At 41.5% G+C, this 19,881-nt stretch overlaps 1 protein-coding gene across 5 annotated transcripts in view; it reads right to left on the bottom strand.

The window, feature by feature from the left end:
• CAMK1D (calcium/calmodulin dependent protein kinase ID) overlaps positions 1 to 19,881 on the bottom strand; it is a 413,272-nt gene that overhangs the window by 154,109 nt on the left and 239,282 nt on the right. For all 5 annotated transcript variants that reach the window (XM_082449814.1, XM_082449812.1, XM_082449810.1 and 2 more), the window contains one exon: positions 1,780 to 1,854. In XM_082449814.1, coding sequence (XP_082305940.1) covers positions 1,780 to 1,854 — 75 coding nt within the window. The remainder of the gene's footprint in view (positions 1 to 1,779; positions 1,855 to 19,881) is intronic.

Below are 19,881 nucleotides of genomic sequence, written 5' to 3'. Positions count from 1 at the left end.
CTATGTAAATATTATTATTATTATGTAAAATTTTTTTCAGTAAGGAAACCGATAAGAAAGGCCCAGCTTCCAGTAAGAAAGGCCCAGTTATTTGCCAAAGTTCACCCAGCCAGTAAGAGGCAGAGCTGAGACATACATATTTGGGGTGCTTTCCTCTTATTTAGTGATGGTTTCATAAACAGAGAACTTAAAGCAAGTGAATACATATAGCTTTGGATTCAAGTATTAATATTTTGTTTTTTGCATCGCCAATAAAAAAGCACACATTTAAATGTACTACAGACATTTTGTGGGCCTTTTTCTTGTCACCAAAATGTCCTGTTTTTCCTATTGGGCAGTCAATATTTGGTGGGAAAGTGATTCACCTGCTTCTTTAAGAGTTGATTCTGTATAAAAGAAAGTCACATGAGTTTCTAGGAAGGATATCAGATCTGGGGGGAACTAGAAATGTGGTGAATAGTAAAACAAACAGAATAGCAAGGAACTAGGAAAGATCGCACTTAAGATACTGAAAATTAACATGGAGTCAGCAGTCACTGCCTGTCTAACGGCAGACAACAACACACAAACCTGTAAAACTGCTGGTCATCACCTAGGACTGTCATTTGTCAGAGAAAAATTGCCCACATGCTTCCAACTTGGACACTTTTATAAGTGTTTATACAAAAGTATCATAATCTACTAAAAATACTTTAAAAATAATGAAAGATTAAATAAATGCATTGATGAAAACTTATTTGCAACCTAACATGATTCCAAGTTAATGTGTTGTTTAAACATTCATAAGAAAAAGGAAAATCGATGAAAAAGAAATTGTTAGCCTGACCCTCAAATCTTCTAAATACCTTTGGAAATTCAAAGTCTGAAAATCATTAATAAATAATGAAATTTAAGTATATATTCTGACCTTCAGCAAAAATCCTCTTTGGTCATTAAGCTCAATAACACAGTGTTCCAGAATTTACTCAAGTCGTGGTGAAAATGTAGCACTCTGATACAGTTTCCGTCACTTAATTATAACAAGTTTAGTCCTGGAATACTCCTACGAATTTCATCACTTAGAATAAAGCATTTGTGTATGTGGGCAGGCTAATTTCACCTCACATTAGAAAAAAAAACAAACAAAAAAACACCTGTTCAAGTATAGCCTCTACCTAGATATTCAGCTTTCTTATTTCTTCCACCTTCTGGCAAGCTCCAGAGTTACTGGAATGCAGAAAGATTCTAAAGGGGGACTATGATAATGGCGTAGTCCGACTCCAATTATACGTCTCGTATGTTTGGCATGAATCACATGTGCATTTATCTGCCAGCAGAAGAGGAGAAGGGAAGGGACAGAACACACAGCTACCATCTGCTGCCATCCCCCAGCCTCCCCAGAAATGAAGACAAGGGTGGGAGTTTCTCCCGGAGACAGGAGCAGAGTGTACTTCACAGTGGGCCCACTGAAGTGCTTTCAGGAAGCAACATTTGGACCTCGCACATTAAAAAAGCAAAAGAGACATCCTAAATAGAGCGACCCTGCAATAGTAGCATTGGATTCCATTGTGAGAACTCCAGATTTTCGGTCTGATCCAGCAGCTGCAGATGAGACCAAGTGAGGTCTGAAGACCACTGTTCTCAGACGGACGGACGCATTCTTGCCCACTGCCCTACAGTTCTCACCACTCCCTGCTGTCTTGCCCGGCCCACTCCATTAATTTATTTTACCACCTGGCCCTTTAGGCATTTGAGTTTGCAACCCCTGGTCTGCACTCATCAATTAAACCAGGTACTTACAGCTGCATGACCAAGTACAAGTGATTTGGGCTTTCATAGATGTCTTCCAGGGCCACAATGTTTTCATGCTTAATCCTGAAAGAAAAAAAAAAACATACACACACAGAATAGTAAGTACGAGACATGCAAACTTTTTTTTTAAATAAACAGATGTCATTATAGCAAAAAGTTCTAAGACAGAATCTAAACTCCTTAAGGTGACATTTTTAAGACACCTCTCCATCTTGTCCCCAAACTTTTTCCCAGACCCATCTCCCATGCTCTCTGCTCTTCTTCTTTCTGGAGGCTCTATATCTTACAATGTAGCAATACTGGATTAACTATCACTGCTTCATATATATCCCACTCTCCTGGCATTTATTCATATGAATCCCAGGAATGGGCCAAAATCCTATTATCTTGCAGGGCCCCACTCAAATGGCTGAGCCCCCAAGGAGAATTTAATTGCTCCCTCTTCTGTAGTCTCACAATGGCCAGAACAGACTGGCCCGAAGAGTCCACTGTATGCAAATCCATCCCCACAACAGGCTAGATCTTCCAGGGAACAGTTTCATCGTCATGTTCCTGACTCCAGTGTAAGCAATGGAAAACCAGACTGACCTCCTCATTGGGGTTCTAGTCACCATCGCCAGCAAAGGTCAGTTCAGTACCCCAAGCGAGCTAGACTGGTGCTACCCCACGAGTGGTTCCCAAACAGACAACACCAGCATCTCCTGGGAGATTGTGAGAAATGCAAATTCTCAGGCTGGGCCCCATCATACAGAATCAGAATCCCTGAGGCCGGGGCCCAGGAATCTGCCTTAACAAGATCCTCAGATGATCAGCCCGCACAAAGTGGAGCTGGAGAAATTCTGTATCAAACCAGGGCTTCTCAAACCTCAGGGCGCACGTCAATCACCTGGGGTTCTGGCTCCACTGCACACTCTGATTCAGTGGGTCCAGGACAGGGCCCGAGAGTCTGCATTGCTAACAAGCTCCCAGGAGATGCTAATGCTCCTGGTCTGCGGACCACGCTGGGAGCAGCAAAGTCCTAACGACAGAACAAAGGGAGAAGGAAACAGTCCAATTCTAGCCCCTCGAAATACCGATTAGGAACAGCCTCTGCTTGGAATGTAAGGTTTGGTATTTGTTTAAAGCATTTGAGAGAAGAATCATTTCATTATATGAGCTAATTAGCTCTTACTACAGCTTCTTCTCTGAAATGACTGCTGAGCCATTTAAAAGCAAGCATTGAACGGGCAGATTCCTGTGAACCCTTGAAAGCAGGGACTACATCTTACTCATTCTGCCCTTAGGACCTAGCATAGAGCTGCTTGATAAATGTTTGCTGAATGAATAAATGATATTTAAGGCTTTTGCTCCTAAATGGCAAGTCATTATTTATTTAGGGAAAATGGATGCAATTTTCCTAAGTGTGAGCTGTCTTCCCCTCAAAAGAAGTTTATAAGGAATATTATCTTCCCTTTGAGCAGATGAAAGAAGAGAACAAAAGAATTAACTAAGAGAGGTAATGTTTTGCTTTGATTGCTGCGGCTCTTGTTAGCCAATGCAGTTGATGTGTAGGAAGTGAGAAGACAGAGTATCCCAAATTCACATTTCACCCGCTTCTGACGTGGAGAACCTAATTATTTGTTAGCAATGGTTTCCGTGGTGCCTGAGCAAAATAACACCAGCAACATATCATGTGAACCGACTAAACTATTCCACCAAGGAAACCACGAGAGATTAATTTGGAACTGCTGAGACCCTAGGTGTCTGTGGAAGTATCATTATTGGACACACCTGAAGGAATATGACAAAAACAGTATACAGTGTATGGATTTTCCCTCTTTTCAATTTAAAAAAGTTGCCATTGGAATCAATCACATGGGCACGAACATTTCCTTTCAGTGAAGTTAATTTAGGGGTTAATTAACAGCTTAGATTCATGGGAACACGAAAAGAATGGGGTTTATATACAGAGTTGCCAGACAAAATACAGGGCACCCAGTTACCGTTTGATTCTAGATAAACAATGAACACTTTTTAAATGTAAGTGTGTCCCAAACATTGCATTGTTGTTTATCTGAAATTCAAATGTAATTGGGTGCTAGATCCGGCCACCCAAGTACATGAATCACAGTCAATGAGCCTCCAAACTGGGCTTAGGGATTTGTACCTGGAGTCCCAGCTCCCCTCAGAGGTTCAGCCAAGAAGACAATTTGAGCCCTGGACTACAGCCATTAATATTCAACTATATACAAAGAATCAACTATGTACAAAGCACTTGCCCAGCCAAAGTAGGAGACTCTAATAAATTAAGAATATAAATCCCTTCTTTGGATGCAGGGGCTAGAGAAATTAGAGTCTATTTAACCGTTACGTCTTACATAAGTTCTTACAGTGGCTGAAATGATACTGCTACTGACTCTCCTTCTTAGCGGATGAATCAATCAAGCAAGCAATCATTTCCTGACTTTCTGCTCTGTGTCTGATACAAGAAAAGTATAAAATAAGGTTTTTCCCTCCAAAATCTTATCACCTTGATGGGGAGACCCATGAAGCAATTAGGGAAGAATTAAATGCTATGCTCTGCAGAATTGTTAAATTCAGAGAAAGCAAGGCCCTGGGTCAGAATTATGGTGAAGGCCTCAAAAAATGATGGAGGTTGAGCTGGGTTGGGTAATGTGTGAATAAGCATATTAGAAATTTCAAAGACATCTTAAAATGGCCTCTTAAATGTCTCTTAAGAAAAGTGGTTTACTTCACTTGTAAATGTTAGAACGTGATCGAAGAAAACGTCCTGGTCCCCCAGAGCTGTTCTCAGGTACTTTATTCCACCCTCAGATTCCTTAAGATATACAAAAACTGAACTTAAATTTTTTACATTATTTCAGTACCTAGGTTATCTTCACAAAATGCCGTGTGAACATCCATCCACACATCTCTGGGCGCCCACCATGTACCAGGCACGTGACTAGGAATCACAGCAGCGACATCTCAGCCCTCACGGAGCTCAATCTTTCTTCCGTTTACCAGAAAGCATCCTCGTTGTAATTAGTATTGACTCCTGGGAGCCACACAGAACAAGCTTACATATCATATAAGCTCTTCTCATTTATCTTGCAAATATTTGAGGGATATAATTTCCCTACTTAGTTTACTCTTACCTATCATCGCCCAATTCCCCTTCAACATGGTTTATATTCTTACCATCATGTTATTGTCACTCTTGTTTGTCCAGACTAGAGCATTCAGAACTGAAAGTAATGATCCCAGTGTAAGATATAGCACCAAGAACAGCATATTAAATAATAGAGTAGAACTATTAACCATCATGAGCTGGATATTATACTTTTTGCAAATAAAGTCTAACATTAGGTTCACTTTTTTAGGCAGCTGCACAACTGTTGGCATATAAAGAAGATAAGCTCCATGGGGGTAGGGATTTTTGACTATTTTGATCACTATTGTCTCACCAATGCTAAGAAAAGGGCATGGCAGGTAGTACTTTCAATACATGTTAGAGTGAATGAATGAATGGATGGATGAATGGAAGAATATAAAGTTTAGGGTCAATTAAATGACCAGATCATTTTTACCTGAACTTCTACCAAACAAGATCTCCTTTCTTACTCAGGCTTGACCTTTTGAGCTTAACGTCTTCGCCTTAGCTTCATTCAGCTCAATCTTTTGGGTTCCATGCAATGCTTCAAATGATCAGAAATATTCTGAATTTTGATTCTCTCTATTATAGTTACTACGCCTCTCCACTTTGGGCCATCTGCATATTTTGTTGGTACACATTCATACTGTATGTCTTCATCCAAATTCCTAGTTAAAGTCTTAAGTGAGAGAGTTACATGACAGAACTCCATGGTATTCCACCAGAGACCCCACCAAGAAAACCAAGACATTAATCAGCTGGCTTCAATGGCTGCTGAGTTACAAACCCAGCAGTTTTAGCCCATATTTTACTGTACTAACCATAAGTAGACAATTAGATTCTTGGCTGAAATGGTATTCCTCACTTTGACACAGCACATAATACTATTTGAAAGGGAAATGGAATGTTTGGGAAGTTTTGTTCTTAGTAAACCCATGGTGACTCCTAGCAACCACTACAGTCTTTACTAAATGATTATAAACCATATGCTTAATTTACTGTTCCAGAACTTGGCTGTGCATTGGAGTCAAACTTCCCTGTCTATACATCTCATAGTCTACCTTTTTCATATTTGGAAAATTTGCCGACATCTCTTATATTGTTTTCTCAAATATTTCAACTGTGACTTTTTTGCGATAAGTGCAATTTCCTTAGTCCCCTGGGATGTAACACATCTAAATCTGGTGAACTAATTTTATAACTTTCTTTAGGCCCCACTTACATAGCTGTTTTATACATACCATTTACTGTCAACTCTGTGTCAAAACTATACTAAGTATTTTTAAGGATTTCATTTAATACAGCAATGCTACAAAGTAGCTATCATTCTCCCTATTTTTAAAAGAGGAAAACTAAGACCCTCAAGAGGCTAAGAAAGTATTCCAAGGTCATACAACTAGTAACTGGAATTGCCAAGATTCTAACTCCTAAGACCCTGTTCAAGCACTTATGTTATAACTTCATATTAACTATTAACTATGAGAATATCAAACAGTTCACATAAATTCAGTTATTTGCACAGAATTACAACAACAAAGTATTAAATTTCATAACTAACAATATAATATCCACTTCTGAGGGGAGTGGGGCAGAGATTTGTTCTACTATCCTGAAATCTACTGGAAGCTCTCAAGATACTTGGTTATAAACATCCTGACAGATGAAATCCCAGCGGGTCAAAGGGAACCAGAGGAAGAGATATTCAGACACAGAAGGAACAGTTAGGAGTCCAAAAATGATAATTAGGAAGAGCCTTGCATCAACCTACATCTGCTGGTATCATCAGAAGGGGGAAGAAAGTGGACAGAGAAAAGAGGTGGGGCATCTCAGCTACAAGCAAATGAAAACCAAGTTTCTGTTAACCTTGCATAGCTAAATACCTGTAGGTCAGCGCTCGGTCTCTCCAAAACACGGCCAAGAGGACCTTCAAACATGAGGAATGTCCACCCCCAAACAGCAATCCTTTCTAAAATATGCATAATTCAAAAGAATAATGTCACTGAAAGCAACTCTGTGATGAAAAGAACCTCTCTTAATTTTAATCACTTATCTGCCAGGCCCAAAGTAAGCAATGTCTGGTATATCTATGTACAGAGGATAAATGGTTTAGGTGGTAATCTTCTCTAAAGTCTCCATAATCTACAATAATGGACAGAAGAGGTGGATAGAGGGAAGTGGGCCCAGGCAGAGAGAGGGAGAGAAAAGTTGAATGGGAAAACAGCATATGGGCACTGAGGCAGACTTCTGCCTGCATGGTAACTGACAGCCAAGCAAGAAAATCCCAGAAAGAGCCAGGAAAACATTTTAAAGTTAATTCATGCAAAAAATCGTGCCAAATGCACAAGTAGGCCCCATTCCAAACCCCCAGGCTGGAGAGAACATCAGGACCCAAAGGACAGGCATCCTATTAACTACACATGCTCCTATGAAATGATAGTGACATCATTTCTCCCTCTGGTCTAATTCTCCATGGTCCAAGGAACCACACATTTTGAACTCCATATAAACTGAGGAAAGTTAGAAAAACACAAAAGAGAAGAGAAGAGAAAGGAAAATCCAACATTTTTTGCTTTTTTTCATCCTATCATGGTTCACTGATCTAGAGCGGGGGGGAAAAAACCATGGCAGCAATTATGAGCACTAAGAGAATTATCAGAAGGAAAGGCAACAAAACACCTTTCCTCTGGGTGGTCCTTGGAAAAGGTCACTTACCTACTCAAGAGGCCACAAGAAGGTAAGAGATGGAAGGAAATATAATCAGAAGGGGCAGACAGGAGATACGGTGATTACTAGTGAAAGCGGAACAAAGATGGTGGAGGAACCGATCTCGGCGCAGGCGCACAAGGCGGGAGTTACGTCAATGAGCCGCGACCAGCTTCCTGTCCTCCTCCCACAAGCACTTCCGGGTTAACAGTCCAGTCCAAGAAAGTTCTCCCTCAGGGGAAAAGCAGGTCCCTCTCAGGCAAAGACCTAAAGCACCAGGTCTTTCACCACCCACCACCCTTATCTTTTTCTAAACAGCCCAGAAAGTTTAAATTTCATTCACAAAAAAGACGCTATGGTTCTCTGGCACGGCAAATGGCCTCAAAAATATTTGAAGAATATTCTGACGTCTTGGCAGTCTTGATTTTTCTAAGTACCTATGATTACCTTTTTTTTTTTTTTAAATAAACAAAATCATTTCCTCCTTTCTTCGGTCAGATTTTTCTCTCCCTCTTGTTATAAGCAGTACAGGAAACAATGCTGAGAAAATCAGGATACTGTCAGTCACAAGGGAAAGTGATAAAGTTGAAATATTTGCCACATGGTATTAAAAAAATAATACCTTTCCTTTTTATAACTTAACAGGCGCATTCACAGATGTTATCGCATTTCATTCTCCCAACGATGCTATAAAGCAGGCATTACTATTCCTATTTTATAGATGATCACTCCTAGTTTATAACCACTTAATCATTCTCCTATCTTCCCTCTGGTCTGGCTCTCTTTCTAACCATTCTCCATGCTGTTTCCTGAGCCATCATTCCACAATATAGAATTGATCAAATGTCTTAGAATGAAATTCATCAATGGCGCTCCACAGTCCGGAATAAAGTCCAAACGACTTGACATAACCTACAAGGTCCCATATTGCTTGGTCCTCACGCGTCCATTCCATCTCATCCTCTATCGCTGCCCCACACCAGAACTTTACTGGACCCAGGCAGTTCTCAAACACTAGTGCACACCTTCCTCTCTGGCCACATAGGTGTGCTCATTCCTCTCTTATCTTCTTATTAAATGACTCATCCTCCGAGACCCATCACTTCCACTGTGAACCCCTTGCTATCCCCTACCTCTTGCAGGACTGATTCCCTCTCCTCTGGGCCACCCCAGTTCTTTCATAACCTTGTCTTTGTACATACTGCATTGTACCCATCTGTTTGTATGCATATGTGTGCACATAGTTAAATGGTTTTATTTCCAGAGAATAAAAGTCTAGAAGGATACATGTTAAACCGGTAAATGAGTACCTCAAAAAGTGTGCTATAGGATGGGAGGAAATTTTCACCTTCCAGTTTTTCTTAACTGAGGTTCTTCATCTGAACAGAACAGAGAAAAATGTTATGAGTGACTATTTTCTCAATTCTCCCAAGGATGGCACCATACTAGTTGCATAGGAGAGAAAGTGAATTCACTATACACAATAGATGCTTTAGGGAATTAGGGCCTGATTCTCTCACTGAACCCAAGTAGAGAAAGGTTGATGGACTGTTGTATTGCCAGACTTTTACAAAGAGGTAATTTTTAAAAGGCTCTTGATCAAAATCATCAACACCTGATTCACCAAAATGTATCCATAATGCTGGACACAAAGAAACACATATTGATTAGTTTAAGCGCTCAAGCAATCAAGAGATAGGTTGGGTCTCAGCTCTGACACATCTAACTGCAAGATTTTGGACAAGCCTTTAAATACTTTCTGACTTGATTTCCTCATTTGTTAACTGAACATTAAATTATGTGGTTTCATTATCTATCTATACACACACATATATATACATGTATAGAAGAAAAAATATTATATATATACACATACATGTATCATGTTACATATATAGAGAGATCTTGTCTATTAAGAATATAGGGGGGCTTCCCTGGTGGCGCAGTGGTTAAGAATCCACCTGCCAATGCAGGGGACACGGGTTTGAGCCCTGGTCTGGGAAGATCCCACATGCCGCGGAACAACTAAGCCCGTGCGCCACAACTACTTAGCCTGGGCTCTACAGCCCACGAGCCACAACTATTGAAGCCCATGCGCCTAGAGCCCATGCTCCGCAACAAGAGAAGCCACTGCAAGGAGAAGCCTGTGCACCACAACTAGAGAAAGCCCGCACACAGCAACGAAGACCCAACGCAGCCAAAATTAATAAATTAAAAAAAAAAAAAGAATATAGGGGACTTCCCTGGTGGCACAGTGGTTGGGAGTCCACCTGCCAATGCAGGGGACACGGGTTCGAGCCCTGGTCCGGGAGGATCCCACATGCCGCACAGCAGCTAGGCCCATGCGCCACACTGCTGAGCCTGTGCTCTAGAGCCCTCGAGCTGCAACTGCTGGGCCCGCGTGCCACAACTGCTGGGGCCTGCGCACCTGGAGCTTGTGCTCCGCAACGAGAGAGGCCACCGCCGTGAAAGGCCCGCGCACCCCAACAAGGAGTGGCCCCCGCTCGCCACAACTGGAGAAAGCCCATGTGCAGCAATGAAGACCCAATGCAGCCAATAAATAAATAAATAAATAAATTAATTAAAAAAAAAAAAAGAATATAGGCCACTCCGGGAAAGACAAGAATTCAAAATCCAAAGCTTCGAATCATCTTCTTTTGATGCCAGCAGATGAGGCTGTAATCAACAGGACACTAAGGAGCAAAAGACTGGTATCTAAATCAACTACATCTTAAGAATGCAAGCCAATTTGTTTGTTTTTTTAAGGATTAAGTACCACATGTGATATTTTCTCATTTTGAAATGAGTTTTGCTTTGAATCCTTCAAAACAAACAAACAACAATTAAAACCTTGTGCATTGCTGACCATATGTTCAAAAAAGCATCTCAGGCATCCTTAGTACAATTCAGGCTACACAGGGTGGAGGCCTGGCCAGCATTTGTATGTAAGGAGGCAGGGCTGGAGCCTGTAATGGTACCGCGGGAGGGGCGCTAACTAGGCTGGCTCTGTCTCTAGGGGAAAATGATGGACGTTCTCTCGGTCACATCATTTTCCAGAGTCTTAGTTTCCTCATCTAGAAATTAACTAGGCAAACAGGATACTCCCTCAGGTCTTTTCCAACTCTAACAATCAACGAATTCAAAATTAAGGAGGCAAAGTATATTGAGGTATAAAGGATCCCACAATGCTTGATTCTAAGCCAGTATTCAGTGTTCTCCAGGATACTGCTTGCTACACAGAAACCTGGATAACAAGTCATGCTTCAACAGGCTCTTTTGCGTGGGTAAGTCTGTCAGTTAGACATGGAATAGAATTTCTTGAGATAAGAATCCATTCACATGGAAAAGACCTTCTTTTCCCTCTCCCAAAGTCAGCTTCTACAAGGCCCTGAACCAACAGAGAAAGGACGAAGTGATTTGTTCATGTCTGGAATAACTCCAGAAGTTCCAACCAAGGGCTGGTTGCCTTTAGTCCAAAGGAGAAATAAGTTAGGTCCAAATCAGTGCGAAAAACCCAGTGCCTGGCACATATCAACACTCAGCGAGTACTGTAGAAGAATGGATAAATGAATGAACAATTAATTCCAGCCTTCCTAAAGTCTTACAGACCAAAGGCACTCAAAAGCTGGGCACCTGCAACAAAAAAGGTTAGAAGATTTGACTCTGTGTAATTCTTTCCTACTCCTATTACCACCCATGATAAATTATAGGTGGGTCTCAAAATCGGCTGTACGTTAGGATTACCTGAGGAGTTTTAAAATATGTGACACCTGGATCTAGTCCCTGGACATTATGATTAAATTGGCTTGGGAAGTAGCCTAGGCTTCCGGATTTTTTTGGGGAAAAAAAAAAAATCCAAGTGATTCAAATGCAAAGTTGGAGAACCACTGGTAAGTTACTGAGTTAATGAAAACCTTAGATGGTGAGGAAGGATTTACCTTTAAATACTTGGCTGAATACATTTATTTCATAATTGATCTGATTTAAAGGTAAGATTCAGGGTGTCCTGAGGATAAAGGTTCAAGGCAACTTGGCCAACATATTAGTCCTCTGGGAAAAAGAATATGAAAAATTAACAATTTTCAACTGGTTAACCATAACATTTCTAGCATTTCTTAGTAAGGCTTTGAAACACTAACACATTTAAGGGAATGTTGTGATTTCCTTCTCTGGATTTTTGGGTAACTTTCCAGTCAAAGGGTAATATACATTTCTCTGGATGTTTTAACATGAGAATAGACAGCTTGGACTCCTGGAGAACATAAGGCACTCACCTGCCTGGAAACAGAGATAAAGTCTTGTAACTTTCATTTACTAGCTCCACTGATATGAAAACAGTCTCCAAAGGCACCTTAGAAGGAGAATCTCAGAAAGCTTGTTCCAGGTTCACTGCAGCTAATTCCAAGGCGAATTCAGAAGCCACGCCCGTGTGAGATCCTGTGATGACCTATAACCAGGTGCCGATGGCCTGGGCTGCATCCTGCAGCTTCATCACAAACACCCTGTGCCCCAGACCGAAGACGCTGGGCTTGCATTCAAGAAGCACCTTAGAGGCTTCTAGCTCTGAACACTTGCATTCATGTGAGTATAAAGGAAAGGGGACCAAGACAATGCACTGGAATCTTGGGAAAAGGCATCATATCCTTTTTTTTTCCTACCGTGAGAGCCTTGTGTTTTCTCTGTGCTGATACCCACAGCGAGGTCCTGTATTTCACAACTTGAATCCAGGACTCTGCGAAGTCCGTAGGTGCCCAGAATGGCTCAGGGGCATGGCCCTGGCACAGCACAGCCTGCACATGGACACAGAGCCCCGGGAGCACAGGTAAGAAACGAAGAGGCACAAGTCTGCTGCCTGTTCTCCTTGCAGATAATGAAGCATCAGGGCCAGGGGAGCACGATTCTGGGCAGCTCCCTAAATCTGCTGGAATATTGTGCTGTTTATTGATAAAGCGAGAAGCAAATTATAAAAGAAGAAGTTGGGATGAAAAAGAGTAAGAAGGAAAAAGAGATGGAGAGAAGTCTGCTCTGAACAACTGTCTCCCGTCAGCTCCATTTCAGACTTAGGAGGATGGAACTTGTGCTGTAAAACGCTCCTCGCTGTTCCAGGAAAGTGCCCACGTTCAGAGACAACAAACACCAAATCGAGCGTTCTTTACTGCACAGCAGTAATTCATGCCGTCACACAGCTCGCTCAGGTCAGCCCCAGGCTTCAGAAGATCAAGTGCATTCAATGGAAAAAAAACAGTGTTCAGGCACTTACGTGGTGGGAATTCATGAGGGTGTTTGTGGCTGGTTGTGTGCTTTATATATATATATATAATTTTTAAAAACACAGAGATAGGGCTTCCCTGGTGGCGCAGTGGTTAAGAATCCGCCCGCCAATGCAGGAGACACGGGTTCGAGCCCTGGTCTGGGAAGATCCCACATGCCGCGGAGCAACTAGGCCCTTGAGCCACAATTGCTGAGCCTGCGCATCTGGAGCCTGTGCTCCGCAACAAGGGAGCCCGCGATAGTGAGAGGCCCGCGCACCGCGATGAAGAGTGGCCCCCACTTGCCGCAACTAGAGAAAGCCCTCGCACAGAAACGAAGACCCAACACAGCCATAAATAAATAAATAAATAAAAATTAAAAAAAACAAAAAAAAACACAGAGATAATCGCTATGAGTGTCTAATAACGGCAACTCTGTATTCTTCCTTGAGAAAGCAAGAGCAAGTTTCTTCATACCTGAGCTTAGAGGCACGATTAGAAAGAACAGCATGTTGGACTTCCCTAGGGGTCCAGTGGTTAAGATTCTGCGCTTCCACTGCAGGGGGTGCGGGTTCCATCCCTGGCCAGGGAAGTTCCGCATGCCGTGCAGTGCGGCCAAAAACAAAAAACAAAAAAGAAAAAAGAAAGAACAGCATGTTTTGCTTTGTCGATGATTTGTTAAGAGGATGTGTCTGATAATATGCATCGCCTCTCCAAATCGCAGTTTTATGGTAGATGGGTGTGAAATGCTGAGGCAGCTTGGAGTTTATAGTTTTATGATGTCCTGCTAACAAAAGATGACGATAACCCAGGGGATGAGCGCCAGGGCTGTGAGCAAATTCTCAGCAATGACACTATTCACAGATGGTGGCTCATAAACTAACTGCTATTCACCCAGCTTTCTATTCAGAGTTTAAAGGAGAATTAGGAAAGCAATTGCGCTGTGAGGGAGAAGGGGATGGAAGTCCAGCCACACAGACTGTCCCTGACAACTACACAAGGGTAGCCGGGGAGGGGAGGGTGGCCGTCCCTGGGCTCCTCGGCTCAAGCAGAGCGGCTGACGTGCTCAGGCGGTGGCCACGGTCAGCAAGCCAAAGAGGGGGGAGGGTGGGCCAGGCTGAGGTCATACGCAGCCCGCCGGGTGCATTTTAGGTGACTGCCTTTTTCAGAGCAGAGCCATGGAGACTTTTTTCCTCCAAACATCCAAGCATCTTAGTCCAACGGCCAGACTTCCTTGAGGTCACTTTGGACCCATGCTTTCCAATCTGGTTTCTCCCAAATCCTCCAGGTTCTCAATAAATATTTTAGAAACCATCATGAAATACAACTTTCACAGATCCAACTCTAATAGATACCAAATGTGAACACAGTGGAAACTACCACCATGTTCCCTTGTGTTCTCCTTGAGAGCCTTTGTAATAAATAAAAGTTATAAAACTGGACTTATGTCACGCTGATGAAATACTATTATTTCTTACCTGTTTGTGTACTGGGGCTCTATATGTATAAAAATTTATTTTTTTATTTGTTTCTATATGTATAAGAATTTATTCTTCTTCATTTTTTAAAAGAACTTATTTTTTTAAAAAAGAAGAAAGAAAAGAAAACAAAAAAGATAGGGAAAAAGGAAAGCAGTGCACTAAATAGTACAAAAGTGAATAGAAAAGTTTCTTCCCTACTCTACCTAGAGAAGACTAGTATCATGAATATATTTTCAGATACAAAGGGAAGACCTGTCCTCAGAAAGTCATTCCCCAAGACTCTAATGTTCTTCTTCCTGAATCGTTGGCCTATTTAGAATTATTTTTTTTAACTTATGTTAAAATCAGGAAGAAGCCAACCATGCAACAACAGAGACAGGAAGGGCGTGAGGAGCTACGTATACACATACGTATACATGTGCACACAGGCATCCACGCACACACACGTGTATATACATACACACATACATACATTTTGGGGCCACTCTCCTTAAGCCCAGTCTGAAGTCACACAGTGCTGGATCTAACAGCACTGGAGTTGCTATTCCACCAGAGGCTGGTGGGCAGTCAGCACTGTGGAATACACTCTCGCAGGCACAGAGCCTGGCAGAATGATTTATCTCAGGGAAAGGATGCCAGGAACATTTGAGGGGTAAAGGAACAGAAAAAATAAGGGCCTGGGTGGAGGAAGGTGCAAAGTGTGGTGCCTCTTGAAAAGCATGCACAAAACTGAGTCAGGACGATTTCCCACCCTGTGATGCAGAACCAGAAGGCAGAGGAAGCCCCGGTGTGGACGTGAGCTGCTTAATTCAGGAGCCTTAGGGGGAAGCAAACTCCAGCGTGGGAATGAGGACTGTCAGTTCTGGGATCTTTGCAATAAGGCTGCGGAGTCAGATGAACCATCTGGTCGCGCTCCCTCTTTCATCTTTTTTTTTTTCTTCCCTCTTTTTTCTTGCGGCGGGTGAGGGACGGGGCTGGTGGTACACGAAGCATCTGAAGCTCTAATGTGACTTGATGAAAAATAAACACACAGAGGCGCGGCTTAACAAGACAGTCCATCAGCTGTCATGATGAACCCTGCACAAGAATGCCACCAACTGCACTGCAGGTGGGGCAGCAGGGGAAGGGAAGGGAAAAGCACGACCTCTTACTGTCACCGCCACTCTTCCTCAAAGTTCGCTGCATACAACAGCCCTTGGAAGAGCATCAGGGCACATTATTTCCAGAAAGCTTGCATAAAACTCACAGACCTAGACTTCATCAAACATCCAGAGAGTACCTACGGGTGCCAGACCTGAGGCCAAGCAGTGGGGTTAGAAAGATAAATAAAACAGAGTCCCTGAAACCCAGTGGCTCCCTGGCCAGCTCAGGAAGACAGGTGTGTATGTAAACATCAAGATACAGCACAGCCAACCTCCTGCCAGGGAGCCGGACGCGGATCACGGAAGCACAGCCTGCTCCCGTGTCTTATTCTGCCCAGGCACTCAGCAGGGCTGCACCCGGGGAGCTGACATGCGCTCTGGGTTTTGGCAAGTTTGCCAGGCATAGAAAAACAAGGAAAAGAGCACTCCACAAAGAGAGGGAACAGCATTTGCAAAGACACAGAAGAGTGATGTGGACATAAGGATACTCAGATGGATGGGGAAGAAATCGATGAGAGTTGATTGGGGAAAATTATGAGAAGCTTGCTTGCCAGGTTCAACAGAGTGGGTTTTATGCCAAAGGAACTAGGAAGCGGGATACACGTGTCAAACTCCAGCTCTGAAAAAAGTACGTGCAGTGTTTTGTTTGGCAGGGATATTTAAATATAGCCAGTATTTCATAATAACTATAAATGGAGTATAACCCCCTAAAAATTATGAATCACTATGTTGTACACCTGAAACTTATAATATTGTAAATACCTCATTTTTAAAAAAGAGCAATACCAAAAATAAATACATTAATTGCTTAACTAAGCCATGTGACGTAGTTCCTTATAAACCATGCTTGAAATCCTAACACTCTCTCTCTCCTACTGATGTTGTCACTTTAAACATGAAATTTCACTTTGTTCCACTTTTAAGATTATTCGAAGTGGGAAGTTCATACGCACTTTTCTCTATCGTCATAAACAAGTAGAAAAGTCAACTTGACCACAGTGTAAATGTCTAGATTTGCTTGGGGACCGAGGCCAATGCAAGAGCTCTTAGTAAGTAGTGATGGAAAGGTTGGAATCCTGCAAAATGTCAAGTTCATGACTCTTTTTGCCAATAGTTTTTTTTTTTTTTCCTCTGAAAGAGAAGAGAATTGTGAAAAAGAAAACAATGTCTGTCATGATCTGGGGTTTTGTTCTTCAGAGTCTTCCTACATCTCTAGAATCGGGATACCACTGATGGAATATTTCTTATTATTTTCAAAAACCACACTGTAGATATTGGAAAGACCTTTCCCTCTTCATCAGCCACCAACACTTGCCAGCTACTTGATGGGATTTCTGGGCTCCATGAGCCCAGAACACAGTTTCCATGGGCTCCAACACACAGCCTCTGGTCATATGTCAGGCCAGCCTCTCTTTCCTTTTAGAGACATATCTATCTGCTCTTTTTTTCTTCTTAACTGTTGTTCAAACTTAGTACCTAATAATAACACAGAATGAAAGTCAAGGCAGCAGACCTCACAGCTGCCTCTCTGGATTAGTGTGAACTCAAACTTGGCAAAGCACAGACCTTAAGAGATACTGAATAGACATAGGGTCTCAAAGTGAACACTAGCCCCTCAACTCCAGATATACAGGACAAGACTCTGCTGTGAGATTAGATAAAATAAACAGACCAACACTGAAGTCTGTCTCTGGGAGTGGTATGATCACCAAGACTCCCATGTAATATAAGCACGCACATTTGCAGCTCTTACCCAATTCCCCATTACTAGGCTCATGGAACCTGGGAATGATGTATATATTTGAAAGTTTCTGGCAACTCTGATGATTAGCCAAATTTGGGAGCCAATGTCTCAGCCAGCCCTCCATTTACAGATGGGAAAATTAAGTGACTACTTCACAAATGGTCAGCCAGTTACGATGACAGTATGTCCCAGGGTATAATTGCTTTATATTCTATGGAGAAACAACTTTTGTATAAATGAAGTTACAAATCAAAACAACACACTCTGAAATAACACTTGTTCTACTTCCTTCCAGATTTGAATTTTGCATTCTGGGGCTCCTTTCATGGTGGTGGCTGGGGAGGATTCCTGGGGTCGAAGTCTAGGGCACACATCCTGGGCAGGACATCTCCTAGGTCATGTGTCCTTGACCCTACAGTCTCCCTCCCTCTCCATATATGTATATATTCATATACACAAATATGTCCATACATTTTCACAGAGATGAATTTTCTACTAAGCATCGCCAAACAACATTTTTAAGGAAACTGCTATATGTTTCTAAAGTAAAAGAAATCAGCATGACAAAGGATAAAGAATTGCTAAAGTTTTAAAGTAATAATTTCCTACAATTCAGTTGGACTTTGATTTTTTTTCCTTGTTCACTTCCATGTTTTTTGTAATAACTATCATTTACTTAGAGCTTTCTATGTGCAGGACCCTGGGCTGATCACATTTCATTTCAATAACTGAAAATGCTAGGGGAGGGACCTATTATCCTTATTTTACAAGAAAGGAAACTGAGATTTAAGGGGATTGGGCAATTGGCCCAAAATTAGTTAAGTGGAATGTCCTGAATTCAAACCCATGGCTGTCTTATTGCTAAGCTCACTACTTTGGGAAGGAAAGTCTGGGTGTAGTCCTCACATTTCTTTAAGATAAGTAAAATTTTTCCAGAGAAAGAGAAGTCTTAATACTTCTGTAACATTATAACAATATTAGTTACATAACAAGATTTTTTTTTTCAAATTTCTATTACCTGTAATGGTGGTCAGAGACAGTTCTTTAGAGCCCCACAAGTCAGGGAGAAACTCTGAATATTCAAATGAAACAATATTAAAAAATTCTCACTGATATTGCAGGAAATTACTCTCCTAATATCCTTGAAAAAAATCTTTTAAAATCAATTACAAGAATGCTTTACACTTCAGAGATCATCTCCCATACTGAGACTTGAGTTTTTACCCAGCTTCTGGATAAAAATGATTAACAGAATAAACCAGAGAGTAAGTAATTCTCCTCACAGAAATTTATTTTCTGTTTCATGGAAGATACTACACAGAAGCTATTTACAATGTTTCAATTACTTACTAAAAAGCTAGACATGTATAAAAAAATTACAGAAATTCTCCAAAAAGTATGAAAATGATTTAAATAAAGTCAGAAAGCCTCATGATGCAGATGGACAAATAAACATTTCCTTAGGAACGTTTACAACATAGGCAGCATTTTTAGATAAACTGCTCGTAAGTTATTTTTGGGGAACTCCGATGGTGTGATGGGTACCAGGTTGCCTCCCCTTAGCCACGTAACCCTCTTCCTTCGTGAAGTTCTTGAGTTTTCACTTGGTCTACATCATTCCCACACAGCTTGTGCTTTGGGGAAAGTTAACTCTACCCCTGGCAGTAAGATTGGGGCATTTGGCTCAGGCCTTGAACAAGGAAGCAACTGATCTCGAAGTTGCCGGCAGCCATTATGGGACCACAAGAAGGAACTAACAATAGGATGACATTGTGGAGAACAGAGCAAAGAAACTGATAGAAACCAAGGTCTTGATCTCAGTATCGTTTCACTGAATGAAACCAAATGAAAGCCAGCCCTATCTGAATCAGACACATCAACAAATTCCCCCCCTTGACTGTTTAAGCCAATTTCTAATACAAGCTTTGTTTTCTGTTGCTTACGATCAAATGCATCCTAATGGATAGAGAGGGTCCAAAAAGTGAAGAAGTTCATATATTTCTAACTTATGCCATAAGTGTGAACAAAAATAGAAGTCTGTTTCATATCTAGGTTTAGCAATAAATTTGAAAATGATAGCATCGCCTTAATAACGAATGTATCATTATTATTAGTCCTGACTAAAAATAGCAGGGGATAAATGGTTGCTCCTGTCAGAGTGTGGGAAAATGTTCACTGCTCTTCATATACTTCACAAAAATGTGCATCCACTTAAAAATGTGAAAAGAATAAGGAAGACAGAGAAGGATACAAACTTTGGAATGATTCTCAGAGATGTGAGACATATGGTAAAGGTCAGAGGCTAAGAAAATGAGAGTTTCACAAAAGAAAAGGAATGGATTTAAGCCATTTGTGAAGATTTTCTAACCTTCACACTTGGATTTCTGCATATTTGAAATCCAATCCTAACATAGGAAATTTCTACAGGAGCCATTTGACACCCATTTCCACTTTCTTCAGAGATAAGGAAGAGATCCACTGAACGCAGCCTTAGAGGGCTATTAACATGAAATCAGTATTAACTTGTAATGGCTTATGAAAAAATAACGAGGAAAGTCATTTCTCTGTGGAGTTACACAAGATATGAATCAGAGCTTTCAGTGCCTGTAAGGAAAAATGTGTAATTTAGCACAAAAGG

This window comes from Balaenoptera physalus (assembly GCF_965194825.1).
Source record: "Balaenoptera physalus genome assembly, chromosome: 2".
NCBI classification, from domain to species: Eukaryota; Metazoa; Chordata; class Mammalia; order Artiodactyla; family Balaenopteridae; genus Balaenoptera; species Balaenoptera physalus.
The sequence above is the reverse complement of the archived record's forward strand: the minus strand, read 5'-3'. Positions and strand labels throughout refer to the sequence as shown.